Raw genomic sequence first — 14410 nt, 5'->3', positions numbered from 1 at the left:
TTCTGCATAACAAAATTATTAGGCTTCATATATTAAGCATACATATTAAGCACATCCCCATGCATACCACCAAGAACAAGGATGTTACTGCCTACAATTTAATAACAATTCTGATCTGATCTGATCCATGATGATTCATTGGATGCTTTGATTCCTTTCCTTTATATCTCTCAATTATGAGGGACAGGTCACACTTCTTCATCATATATGCCCTTTGGCAAGAGACACACCCTTTCACCATTAGCACCCTTTGAAAGGGACACAACCTTTCACAATGAGATCTGCACTTCTTATTTAAACCAAATCTGCATTTCTGATTCCCAAAGTATCCCCCCTTCAAATGAATTCTCTTCTCCCTTTTATACCTCATATTTGGGGGGTCATAACTTATCATTTCATGTCTTTTGACCATTCATTAACTTTAATCAAATTTTAATTATATTCTTTTATATTTTAATTTAATTTTAATTTTTATCCTTTTGTATTTTAATTTTATTATTATTATTTAGTGTTAAATTACATTTCAAAGTGGGGACATTACATGATCTATGACTAATAAACCAAAGCCCTAAAATCTTTGGTAAATTGTGTGGCCTTCTAAGGCACTTGTGATATATTGGGAGGCCTAGAGATAACTATGTCCCATAGTATTCTACCATCATTTTTCCTCATTCAACCTAATTATAAAATAAAAAAGTGAACACCCAAAGTTGTAGTTTTCACCAACATATAAATTAAGCATTGACAAGACATGGTGACGTAGAAGGAAACCATGTTGGAAAAAAAATTACTATTCAAGATCACAAAGCTTTAGAGGGCTATGGAAATAAATTTCTACATACTCCATGTCATTTTTAAAATCCATAAGAAGATTTGATGAAATCCACATAAGCTTCCACTGTAAGAATTGTTCATGTAGAAACAAAGCATACTTATCGAAGGGTGTTTGCATAGCAAGAAGTACATTGCTAATCTCACAAACCTAGAAAGTATGGGTTTTTACTAGATTTTTCTCCAATTGAAGGGTCTCTATATCCCTATAAGGTTGTTGAGTGTTTTTAACTTTAATCAAAGAGTTGTGAGAGAAAGGAAGCATGAAGACGGTGGAAAGGACATCTGAAGGTCTACATCCGACATAATGGGGGTGCGGGTCCTTATCATGAAAAGTGGCAAGCTATTAATATTTTGAAATAATTATGGCCCTTTCTTGGGTTAATTTTTGTTGCAATTGTTGAATCAATCTAGCTTAGGTAGTTGTTTCCCAAGTGGCCTTCTTCCACGCTTCCTCTAAAGTGGCATATGTGGCTACTAAGAGATGTCACACCTGCATGAGTTGCTACTTACATTCATATAATTAATACTTTACCTAAGATAAGGCTAGGGCCCATGCAATTTATGTGTCATCTTCTTGCTTTAGAGAATATTCTATCATGAATTTCTTGCCTTTCATCAATATTGAAGCTTCTATAGGGATGAGGTGGCTAGATGAGAGGCTACTTGAGATGTTCGTAAGCTCAAAAATTTTTGTAGCATCATCCACTACCTCATTTTAAATTAAAATTTGATGGTGCCTCTAATTTTTTCATGTTGTGGGGGAAGCTTCCTCTAGTTGTGCCATAGGGGAAGGTTTCCCTGGAAGTGCAACAAGGGCATCTCCTTCATCAATTTCTTCTAGATTAATCATAAGAGGCTCTAAAGCTAACCATAGTTAGGTAGAGGCACGACTTGCTAGTACCAATGCAGTAGAGGTTGGGGTATGATCCTTCAACTTAGGTTTTTTTGGGCTCTAGAGTTTGATGTTAGAGGAATTCCTCCTATTTTTTCACTTATCCTCTTGTTGGAAGTGATGCTTAATAATGAGGTGGATGAGCCCATAATGGGTTATTTGGCCACTACGGTCATGAACGAGCTGTTAGGATTAAGTTGTCTCAACCTTAAAGTTGAACATGTTGAATTATTTATTTAATTGTTGCATATATTATTTTATCATAATTTTCTAACTTCCTATTATCATGTCATCTTTGAGGGACCTCTTGGTGAGGTGATGATGTAGAGGAATGTAGGGAAGTGTGATGGTTATGGGCCTTTATGAGGTATAAGGGAAATACAAGGTATTAAGCTCTCAAACCCTACTAGGTGTACTAGCACCCAAATGGCTTAGATAGGTCAAATGCAAACCGAAGCTTTTCCAAATGATTCTAAAGGTATGGAAGGTGTCCTTAAGTCCAAAATGAAAGGATTAACCAGGTTTTGCCCTTCTGTGTGGTTGTTTACTAGCCAAACCCCAAATTCTGCATTGCAGCCTATTTGCCCCTATTAGCCCCACAATGATGGAATTTAATTGTTTCCACTCAACTTTTCCAAAGAAATAAACAAATAAATCATATATTCTGGCACCCTTTTGGCTCTACTTTGACATATCAAAAACTTACAGGTGGTTATTTTGGAGAGTATATGCTTTCCCGCAACTATGCACTGTTTTGAGACCCCAAAATGGCAAATTTACAAAGGAGGTATGTGATGTCTTAACTCCCTGACTCCCAAACTTTCAAAAGTTATCAAATATGGTTCAAAAGCAAGGAATATGCAATTGGTTTCAAGCTTTGACCCCCCTAGATGCAAGATCCCTAATTTAGTTTTCCTCAAACCCTTAAAAGTAGGGTTTCACACATATCCCTCTTCCAAACACTATTCCACCCAGCTAATGATCGATTCACCTTTTCTTGGACAAATCTTAACACTTCAAACCATAAAATATAGCCCTCATTAAGTCAGATTTGCTACTGCTACTCCTTAGCAAGCAATTTCTTCACTTTTCCACTCACTGTTTTTGGTGATCACCGGATCCTCCACCCAATCTGCACATTAACCTGTTAGAAATTTATTGTACATGCTACAGGTGTGCCATCGCATGAATATTAGGCCTTTTACATTCATGGAATGACCATACTCATTGCAAACCAATCAAATCTTATGACAAACTACACAAATATGTTAAAACAGTCAATACAACCAATCTAAGGTCTCAGACAAATGAATTATCAGTGCATCCATGATGTAAATAAGATGTTCACAGTATCTTCAATGCATTAGGAACTCAAATGTACACTTAAGACAAAGTTACCATGAGCAATGACACCAAAAAGTTGCAAAAACCAATGATTTGCTGTTATTGTTTGTCTCAGTCCGTACAAACCAGATTACATCCACTTCTCCCCCTCAAAAACGTTGCTTTGAACATCTATATAACCTTCCCAAACTCCTTCAATCAATTGAGATCGGTTTCATAGAGTGGTTAAGGTATGAAACTACCAAAAACAAATTCCCACCAAAACCTACCTAGTCGTTAAACTTCAAATTTTCAAATTTGTCAAGTATGCAAACATGACATTATTTGGTAAAATTCCTAAACTACTAACACTTAAGGTCATGAAATGACTTATTAAATTTTCCTAAACCCTTCTAGACTCTCTAAACCACAAACTCCTCTTACATCTTTATGTTGGTCCTTACCAGGACCTTTAGGACAAATTACAAACTTATTACATTTTTCATCATTAAAGGCCATAATGGGCCTCAATACATCATAGTTGATTGTTTTTTCACTCACATGACCTTCAAAGGTCTTTAATGGCTTCATTGAGTTCTTTGGTCTTCTAGGTGCTCCTGCACCAGGTGACATCCTACATAGAAGGTGAGTATATGACATGAATTCCTACTTTCTAGGAAACTGGTGCCCACTTTTAGAGTTCATATATTTTAGGGGACTAGTGTCATTAGATGTCATGTTGGTATGATGAAAAGTTTCCATTATGACTATGATGGTTACTAGTTCAATGGAAGAGTCATGAGAAGTTATTATTTAGCAATTGGCATTTGTGATGGAGTTCACTTTTGACAAGTGGTGTGAGGTAAGGAAGGCACCTATTCTTGATCATAGTAATTTCTATGTTTTACTTAGAATGTATTTGGCAAGATGGCCGTTATGGATGAGATAGGTGTTGTTGCTCTAGAAGTTTTTATGTGCAATGTGTCATGGGATTAGCAAGATATTTTTTGACACCACTTACCTCTTAGGTGTGGAAGATGGTTTTGGAAACCATGGGCACCTACATCTTTGTGTTGAGCTCTATAAATATGTTAGTGACTTAGTTTATTCTAGGAGATGGCTTGATTATTTTCTGAGACACCATTATGCTATCGGAATTGCTCCAGAATTCTCTATTGTTGTAGTTACTCTTGGAAGAGCGTAGACTATGAATTGTATTGTAATTGTTGTTAAGTTGTGAATACAATTGAGCTCTTTGTTTAGAAGTGTGGAATGTTTTGTCGAAAGGGCTTTCCCACATATTTCCGGTGTTATGTATTTATTTTTTTAAATCTAAATTTGTATTTATATCTAATTTGTAACAATTTTAAATGTTTGTAAGAAATTTTTGCATTATCTCTCCTTACATTTGGCATTTGGAAGCATTATTCCAAATTTTCTTCCTTTCAATTGGTATTAGAGCTTAGCCAACTTTGTTATTCTAGTTGGGTAAAAGATATTGCTCTAAATGCATTTGATAATTATAAATGAGAGTTTGAAAACATAGTAAAAAATTAAGATTCAATAATCAATTTATATCTAATGCCAAATATAAAGAATTTATAGATTAAATATATCTTAAACAATAAATTTTGTATAGTTTATCCACTTTAAATGTCAACCTACAATATCATTTGTCCATCGACTTATATGACAAAATTCCAACTTGATGGGTGGGGTGTTCTGATTAGATAAAATCGAGAGATGCCGAAATCATTACATAACAACCTAGCAAGCTAGCAGAGCAAGGTCTCATGAGAGGTGAAACAACCAAAAGACAAAAGATTTTAAACCAGAGCTAAGAACCACCAGGAAACAAAGGTCCTAGCACTAGAAAGCAAACTAGTCTTTTACCATAGATGAAAGAGGGGGAGAAGAGGTACAAGGACCTTTCCTCCATCTACTAACAACCATCTAGGCAATGCAATCCTCTAAACTCCCACTAGGAGGGACAAGAAGAGGAGGAGGTCCCACCACAAGGAGACCAATAATCATTGAAAGGGGAGCAGAATGAGAGGGAGAGAAGCATCCAACTACAACTGAAGAGGAAACGATGCTCAGAGGAGCAATAGGAAGAAAGCAACCATAAGAAGAAATTGTAAAAGGAACCATATGAGGGATAAGTTCCCCAATAGGGCACTCCTCAAAATCTTGGAAATAAGCATCCGCAGAAGGAGCCAAATCCTCAACTATCAAGTGTTCCTCAAAAGCATTCTTCTACCAAGTAGCAGGCCATTTTCATCCAAAGAGCAAGTCGAAGCCAAATGTCCAATAGCAAAACAATAGTGACATCGAAAAGGGATACCCTCATAATCCATAGGTTGGTAACAAGGTCGGTCCCCTACCATCAAAACCACCTCACCATGAAGGGGTAAGGAAAGATCAACATCCACCAAAAAATGAGCATACGTAGAGAGCCCCATTGAAGTAGACTTATCAACCCTCAAGAACTATCCAATGGAGTTACCTATGGCATCATAGCAAGCCATTTCCCAAAAATGGTGAGGAAGATTTGGAAGCCGCACCCAAACATGTTGCACATTCAAAGGTTAAGTGGGTTGAAAGTAGAAGATCAAGGCTTAAGAGAAAGAAGATAATCATCCCAAGCCCAAACTCTATCCAAAACCAGATTCCTCTCTTCCAAGGAAGCAAAGGAGGCGATAAAAAAACCTTTGGCACAAGGGTAAAGTTCAATCTTGTGCACCCTAAGGGGTTGTTAAGATTTCACAACCCAAGCATGGAAATGGCGAAGAGAAGGACAAAACCCCAAAAAATTGCAAACCAAAGTAGCCCTCTGGTAGAACTTAACATTTCCCTTTACCCCATGCCCACAGACCACCACAAGATGGGTCTTAGAACAAGGAAGAGGACTAGGGACACTCTGGGGAGGATCACTAGAGGAACGGGCAATCTGAGAAAAAATCTTGGTAGCCCTACCAAAAGCATAAGGACTAGAAGAAGCACAACCAAGGACAACTCCATTAGTCCCCAAACCTGCACCAACCCGATCAGTAGTACCATCCACACCCACATCAGGAGCTTGGGCAATCAAATCTCTGACAAAAGTAGCAACAACAACACCTGTAGAAACACCTATGTGGGCAAGGGCTAGAAACCCCTCAACACAACCAGATTTGGGGGCCAAAACAAAGGTCGTAGCACGAGCAGAAACCTCACATGCAGGAATAGGGGTAGCCTTTGGAGCAGGGACAGTGCGGGTTGGGAGTAATTCAAATGAGAGGTCCATTGTAAGAAAAAAGGTTTTGTTTTCATTGGTGTTGATGGGGGTTGTTAATGGCTCCTCTTCGCACAAATTATAAATCATCTTCAATTTTGAAACTAGTATGCACAAATATAAAACCTAAAATAAGTTTGGGTTTTAGAAAATTTTAGATCTTCCAAATCATGCACATATTTGTTTTGGTGGTTGTTTCAATAAGAACTTAGATTCACAATAAAATCTTTTGTTTTTGTTAGATTATTCTAATTTAGAATTTGATGAACTGATTTGTTATCACAATATTTTATTTAAACAAATCTAACAACACTTTAATGAAAATGTTTAATAATGACATGAAAATTCGTCATATATTTCATCTAATTAATTTACAGCTTTTTTAACAGACACTTGTAAAAATACACATCTAGTGGTTCACCTATAAATTGTATATTAATTCTCAACTCTAAAAGCATAATTTAAAAAAAAAAAACTTACATTCTTATATGAAGAAGATATTTTTATAATAACCATACTCTTTTAACCTTGATATTTCCATGTTTCCAAGTTCTCCTAATATCAGCCAAGATCAGAGAAGCTTTAAAAATTTAAACAATTAAAAGAATAAAAATAAAAAATTCAAAAGCTCTTTTCAAACATGGACATGGAGTATTGAATGAATGAAAGATTTTAACAATATCCACGAACTGCACAAAAACTCCTTAGCAATAGGGCATCATATCCTTAAGCAGTTGTAACTTCCTTTCCAAATCTGCTCTCCGGCAATGGATCTTGGTCAATAGATTTGTTGTTTTTTCCAACCTTGCATCTTCAAATAATGTGCTTAAATTGTTAGTTTTCAAGATGTCCTCATAGCTTATGCGAATATCACTATAAGTTGAGCATTTCATGAAAAAATGTCATTGTCTCTACAACTCCCGCATTGCAAAATAACAATCTTTTTTCCCCCTTCTCTGTAGGCATCATCTATAGGTATCATCCATCTGCCTGTTTCACATCTCAAGTGATGAGAACTTGTCCTTAGCTGGGCTATGAACTTTTTTTCTTTCCATTTAATATTGGCCCCTATTTAAGGTTTTTCTTCATCATCTCTCGTGGTCTTTGATATAGCAAGCTTTTTCTCACCCATTTTCTTTTTTCCATATGCCATTTTTGAATTTTTTGCTCACAATTTTTTTAATTTCCTTATTGGTAATTGGGCATTCCTTCATATTAATGTCCCATTTCTTCATCCATTTGTCATTTTGTTTCATCCATGTTTTCTTCCTTCTAGTTAGCTCTTCCTCCATAATCATCTTAGGCCAATGGTGTAATTCAATATTTCGAGTCTTCTTAAGTAACTCAATAGGTAGGCACAACTATATTTGCAATTGTACTGTGTATTCATTTTGGTTCATCATGTTTCATTTGTTATGTTGCTGATTTACATTCAAAGCTTCCTACCTTGTGTAGTTAATATAAATCTAAGCATTACAATCAGTTCTTATGAATAAAAAGTGGGGTTCTTATCAGTGCATAAAAACCAAAGTTATAGAGATGTGTTTTATATGAGCATAACACATTACATTTGTCTTGAGAGGATATTCAATGTGGTTTGGTTACAATCAGCTGTTTGCCACATGAAGTATTTTACATGGTACGAGATAGGATTCAATAGTTGAACATGTTTTAATAGTTGCGGTGATATTTATTGATTTAGCATCTAATATTTTTTTATTATATAACATTAATAGTTGTGACTTTAAAGTTGTTAGTGTTTCATGAGTACTCATACTTGAATGAAATGTATTCTTTAGATTAGATAGAAAAATAGCAACGAACCATGTGATGCCACATCAGCACACCGATAAAACATGACTTAGTGCATAACTATGAGTCTAACTTTTTTAGCCTTTTTTAACACATCAACAAAAAGCATGCTGATGGCACATCATATTTGATACAGTAGATTTGAAACCTTAGTTATAAGTAAGGGACTTGCCTGGTAAAATGTTGTAAAAAATTGGAAGTGATTTGAAATTGCCATATAAGATTTTGATAGACACCATGTTTAAGTGCTTAACTACTAGATCCTTTCCCCATTTCATCAAAAACCATTTAAATACAAAAGCCCTTTGTTGAAAGTAACAACTCAATCCCTATAAAGCAAGTCCACTGAATACACAATTTTTCCTTGTGGCTCTATTGAATCTCAACCTAAAAGCCATTCCCCTCACAACCAACATGGAAGCCTTTCCCCTCACACTCCCCAACCAATAAATACCAAACAAAGATAATAATTTGATTGGTTGGCAACATAAACACATCAGTAGTCAAAGTTGTAAAAAGATAGCTGTTAGTGTATGATACGAGGGACTAAAAGCATAATTTAGTGTGCCTTTAACTTTACATGTATTGAATGTACAGAATTTAGTGCTCCCTTGTCTTATTAGTCTTAATATATATAAAATTACAAACTTAGGAGTTGTCCCTTCATCATTTTAGCAAACCCTACATATATCAGGTGGTTATCTAACCCTTCTTTTTACTATAATGTCAGATTGGTTCTTGAAGTGATCTCCAAGTAAAAGCTCTTACCTTGAAACTAAAAAGGGATTTATTTACACAATCAAGTGGATAAGTCAGTAATTTCAAATTTGCAAATGAAAATCTTGAAAATATACTATTTAGCACATAAATGCTATCCAAGCGTGTTCCTCAACATCTTTATAGACCTAGATAAAAGAAATAAACATAACACTCATGCTTGATGATTGATCTCCCATAATGTATGATTCTATTATTTCATGTCTGCAGATAATAATTGGCAGCATCTTTCTGCGAGACTCAATTAACAAGCGAGTTTAGTTTTTCATTGAATGCTAGTGCCGTAAAAATAAATTCCATTTGGGGAGTATTTCACTCGGCAAAATTAATCATACATGATAGTAACTTTGCATGTGTAGAGACCAAACAGAGCTTCCATGTAGTAGACACCAATGAGCATGGCTGGAACTTATTTCCCTAATCTCAAGGAAGAGATATATTGATTGAAACTGTGCTTATTACATGGTGAGATTTCTCATTTTCATGAAGATGAATATAGTGTAATAATTGAGAAACAAATATGATTTACAAATTAGGTTGCAAAAGTAAAATGAGTTGACACCATGTAAAAGTTACGAGAATATGAAATGTTCAAACCCTCATTCCATAGGTTTTGAAGGAAGACGAATCGTAGATTCTAGATATTCTTCAACAAATCCACAATTCGTCCCTTCTAGATCACATTCAAATACTCTGAGCTTCCCCAAAGGTACCAGTGTTTGTGATTTGAAATGATTTAGCTCCTCCAAATGCCTGTTGGAACTGTCAAAGCATAAGGAAACCCACCTTACACCAACACACTCAAACTCCCTATTTAATTGAAGAGCTCTCACTTTTTGATCAATTCCACTGATGTAGTACTCATCCTTGGGCTCAAAACCATGAAAGGTGTGAAAAATATAAGAAGATATTTAATCTAAGCCTGCCCATCTTTTATAAGCCATTGCCTGCTCTCTTTTTGTAAATTGCACTTCAGTTTGTACTTTGCGAGTTTTCTTATTTGTAGCAAGGTTTCTATGATACTTCAAATAAACCTGTCTGTACTTAACTTTGTCTATAAACATATTCTCCTGCTCCATAATAGAAATCACTTCAAGAGCACTTTCGAAAAAGCCCCCTCTGACAAACACATACAAAATATTGTCAAGAAGTTCTTGATCAAACCGTAAGGGCTTTACTCCAGTTTTTGAAACCTTTGATGCCATCTTCTTCATAACTGTCCATAGCATTATTATCTCTTCATACTTGCCTCCTGCAGTGTAGTAACCATGTACCAAAGAATAAAATGTCTGTGAATTAGGCTGATAGCCTAGCTTTTTCATCTTCTTGAAAGCCTTCACTGCATCATGCATTAGCTGTTTCTTGCAGAAGAAGTCTATGACAGAATTCCAATCGTGCACACCAACAGCATCTGCTTGATCATCTTTTACTTCCTCCAGCAAATGGATCCTCAAATCTGGTTTACTTTGATTTGCAAATTCTGTCAGTGACTGGTAGTTATTTGTCGATGATGAGATCTTTGCCTCTTTCATCTCTGTGAAGAGATCCAAAGCACCATGCAGGTCCCTGTCTGACACACGTAACTCAATTAGATCGTCATAGCAGCTGGCATCAAGCTGAAGTCCTGCCTTCCTGACTTCCTTGAGAAGTATAGCAGCCTCTGTATGTCGTTGTGCTTTGCAGTAAGCTTTCAGGAGTGAAGAGTAAACCCCAGCTCCTACTGGAACCTCAGCTGCAGTTACTTCATCAAGAATATCATGTGCCCTGTCTATCCAACCCAATGCAATACAAGCATCAATCACCTGAGCACTAGGAGAATTTTCTGTGGAGACAGAGCCCTCCTCCCGATGTACTTTGATGAGAAAATCAGCCAAATCAGAAACCCTGTCCACTTCCAAGTAGCCCTTCACAAGTTTCGCATAGGCTTTCTCATTTGGAATAAGTATACGATTTTCTTGGCTAACCAGCTCTCTACAACTAACTTCTACTGTGGATTGCATATGCAAATTCTCAGCCTCAGCCCTGATCATGGAATTGCTGTGTATTTTTCTAGATTCTAAAGATCCTTCTAACTGCCTAGGAACCTTGTCAATCATAATGGAAGCTGAAGATTTCTCTTGTAGCTCATCTTGAACCTGAGGTGCATTATGCACCTCTGTACTAGGCCTCTGTGGATTCATCTCTACAGCTGACAATACCAATTTGGCTGCAGCTAGAGAGCTCCGAGCTGCCTTTGCCCGTTTTAGCATTCCCAGTATAACATCAGAGGCAGCATCCAGATCACTGAAGTTCAGGTGGGACATCAGCAGGCTACTGTAAAACTTTTGATATTGAAGATCAAGCGTTCCAGGAGTTTCATCAATATGCCTCTTTAGTTTAATCAACTCATCTCTGCGACCATTTTTCTCGTAGACATCAATCATTATAGTGAAAGTAGTAGCATCAGGTTTCACACCTACTCGTGGCATCAGCTCTAAAAGCTTCTCAGCTTTTTTGGCCATCCCAAATCCCAGAGCAGCATTCAGAGCAATGTTAAAAGCTGCAGTGTTTGGTTTCATGGCAAGCAATGGAGCATTTTTTCTCTTCCGTGGATCCAACCTTCCATCTTTGAAGAAATAACACATTTCAATAACTAGTTCTGATGCGAGATATGCGCCATTCACTGTTTTAGACATGTCTGTTATCACAGCACTCCAAATATTCACAGATGGATATTGTTGCATGTCTACCATTGTTCTCAGAATAGTGGAAGCCGGAATAGGCATTTCTACTTTTGCAAGGCTCTCACATAAAAGTATTAAAGAATCATGGTCCAGTAGTTCCCACTTCTTCTCCTCAATAACTGTGAGGACTAAAGAATAAGCTTTATCGAGCCATTCTATATCTCCAGAGTTTGTCAATACACAAATCAACCTATTTAAAAGAGACTTTCTTGGAAAACCCTCTAATTGCTTGTAATGCTCATAGCCCTTCCAGGCATCTTCAATCCTGTGATCCTCTAGGGAACTTTCCAATTCCTCAGCTAATGCTGCTGGATTGCGAGCTTGCCTCAAAATTGTAAGAGACCTTGCAAAAGCTACATGTTGCCATGAAGGGCTAAAATAGATCAATCTATTAAGAGAAAATTCAAGGTTAAAATTATCTTTTTCATGAGAGAAGCCAAATTTACTTATGCTAGAACGATTTAAGGTCAAGGAACAAGAAATGCTTTTAAAACTACACACATCCTGATAACAGCCCAAGGATGCTGACAGGTTGGCACATGTAACCCCACTCTGACCATACGAATTTATATGTAAAACTTCAGCAAACTTTTTCAAAATAACCAAAGAATGAATTGGGGAAGAGACATATTTGGACAAGATATATGACAAAATGGCAGTTTGCCCAGCTTTCTTCCTTTGGCCAGCAACAACAATCATGGCTGCCCACGATCTTCAAAAGTACAACCACAAAAAAAAAATGTGCATCAGGAGATCTCTAGATTCATCCAAAACCATGCAGATCCAGATAACCAATATATTTCAGTCAAGGAAGAAGACCATACTAAATTCCCATGAAAGCCAGTGAACCAGCAACAGACAGATTCCATGATGTGGAGGCTTCATGCATTGTCTCCTACCACCTGAAAAAGACCTTGTACAGACTCAGAATATTCTTAGGCGATTAAGAAACAAATTTGTAACCTCTTCTGAAATTTGCAAGCTAATGACAAAAAGATGAAGATTAGCTGCCTGTGACATAAAGTTGATAAATTGAGCAAAGAATCTCTACTGGACACAAATCTTAGCTACCAATAGCATACTGAAAACTGATGGCTCAATGGGATTTCACTTAAAAATCTTTAAGTTTGGAGTCTTGGACACACGAATGAACAATTGTTAAAGATTTCAATCTATAAAAAATACAATATATATTCATATTCCACTTACATCAATTACTTTTGCTAACTTCAAAGCAAAACAATTCAAAAGATCATTCAATTCTAGAAGGAACTAAATGGTATGTATTTTTTAAAAGTAGGAAATCAGCATTTTCACTAACATTCTAATGTCTTGCAATATTCAACAAAATATGGTAAAATATTAGATATCAAATAACATATGTTTGCTTCTACATACTCCAGAGTATATTTGTCACAGTTTCTTCGGAATCTAATATATTATGAGTATCTATTGTGGAGTCTTCCAACCACCCAACAGTACTTGATAATGTTTAGAGTTCTAACCCCTTTTTAAATGCCTTCACTAATGAATAAAGCATCTAGTGCTCGCTATCCATTAAAAAGGACCAAAGAATAGGACATTTCAATGATGCTCATTCCAGCGATTGGTCAATGATGCGAAAAAAGGTTTGAAGAAAAAAAAATCCTTTGCAACAAATATTAGCTATTGTGCAAAGATTCACCCACAAGGAGAGAGGAGAGCAATTGTTGATGATCTCCTACCACCCAAAGGAGGGAACATAACTAGGACAGCTATGAACCACATTGTCATCATGTTGCTGTCATCATCATTATCAACCACTATATTCTTTCAATTACACCCATACAAATGGATATGCAGGTGTTTTCACTCATAGGAAGGAGTGTTTTTCAGTTTGCGACTGCTAACAGAGAATTTATTGTTCATATAGGGATGTTTCAGCCTCTAGATTGCTCACATTTTTTTATTTTTTTAGGTTTTGTATTGAAGCTGCTATACCATTGTAATGTTTCTGGTCTTGTTAATGTCAAATCATGAGCTGCTGTCATCAGTCATTGTTGGCAGCAGTTTTGCCAAGTAGATATATAATGTTTAGGTTAAGAGTGCCAACCATCAGTAACCAACCACCGACAACTACCAACTACCTGGGAACAATTATTCATTACATTGCCGATTATCCTTAATCAAAACATTATTTATCTACTTGCCAAAACTGCCACCAACAGTCATGAACAACTATAAGTTAGAACATTTTATGGAAGTTTTATTGGCAGTTGATGTTGGTAGAAGGTTTCAGCTAAAGGGAAAAAAAATTTCAGCAAAACTTTTCCTAGATCCTTGAAAAAAACTGCTTTGTATTGGATTTGCTCTCTACCTAACAATTCAATCAACAATTTTTCACAATTAGTTAATCAATTTTTGCAACATTTTCAAAAAAATATTGGGCCACAAGTTACTTCAACTTATTTAGTGCATTGTCAACAAACTGTGAAAGACAAACTGACTGATTTTATTGGTAGATATCAAATGTTGTATTCACAAATTTCTTATTCTCTTTTTGATGCTGATGTTCAAAGAGTTTTTATCGGTAATTTACAACCGCACATTAGAGATAAGATTTTGTTCATGAAATTTCCATCATTCACACACTTGTGCATAGCACTTCGTGATTATCAACTTTAGGTTAGTCAATATGAAGGTTCTTCATATATGACTCCAGTTGACAAATCTGAAGAATCTTCTCAAACTTATCAAGCCTTAAAGAAACAAAACAAGTACTTCATGAAAACAAAC

General features: G+C 36.1%; 1 protein-coding gene across 2 annotated transcripts in view; it reads right to left on the bottom strand.

The window, feature by feature from the left end:
* Nucleotides 1–9089: 9089 nt before the first annotated feature.
* The window catches only part of LOC131041516 (pentatricopeptide repeat-containing protein At1g03100, mitochondrial), a 74665-nt gene continuing 69344 nt past the window's right edge, over nucleotides 9090–14410 (bottom strand). The window contains exons 2-3 of one of the 2 annotated variants that reach the window (XM_057974646.2): nucleotides 12460–12537; nucleotides 9090–12347 (exon numbers count right to left, since the gene is read on the bottom strand). In XM_057974646.2, the coding sequence (XP_057830629.1) occupies nucleotides 9824–12334 (2511 nt within the window). In that variant the 5' untranslated portion in view covers nucleotides 12335–12347; nucleotides 12460–12537 and the 3' untranslated portion in view covers nucleotides 9090–9823. Of the gene's footprint in view, nucleotides 12538–14410 lie in introns of both variants that reach the window. The other variant, XM_057974645.2, reaches the window with a different exon arrangement.

This window comes from Cryptomeria japonica, chromosome 7 (assembly GCF_030272615.1).
Source record: "Cryptomeria japonica chromosome 7, Sugi_1.0, whole genome shotgun sequence".
Taxonomy (NCBI): Eukaryota; Viridiplantae; Streptophyta; class Pinopsida; order Cupressales; family Cupressaceae; genus Cryptomeria; species Cryptomeria japonica.
This window is presented reverse-complemented; position numbering and strand designations above follow the sequence as displayed.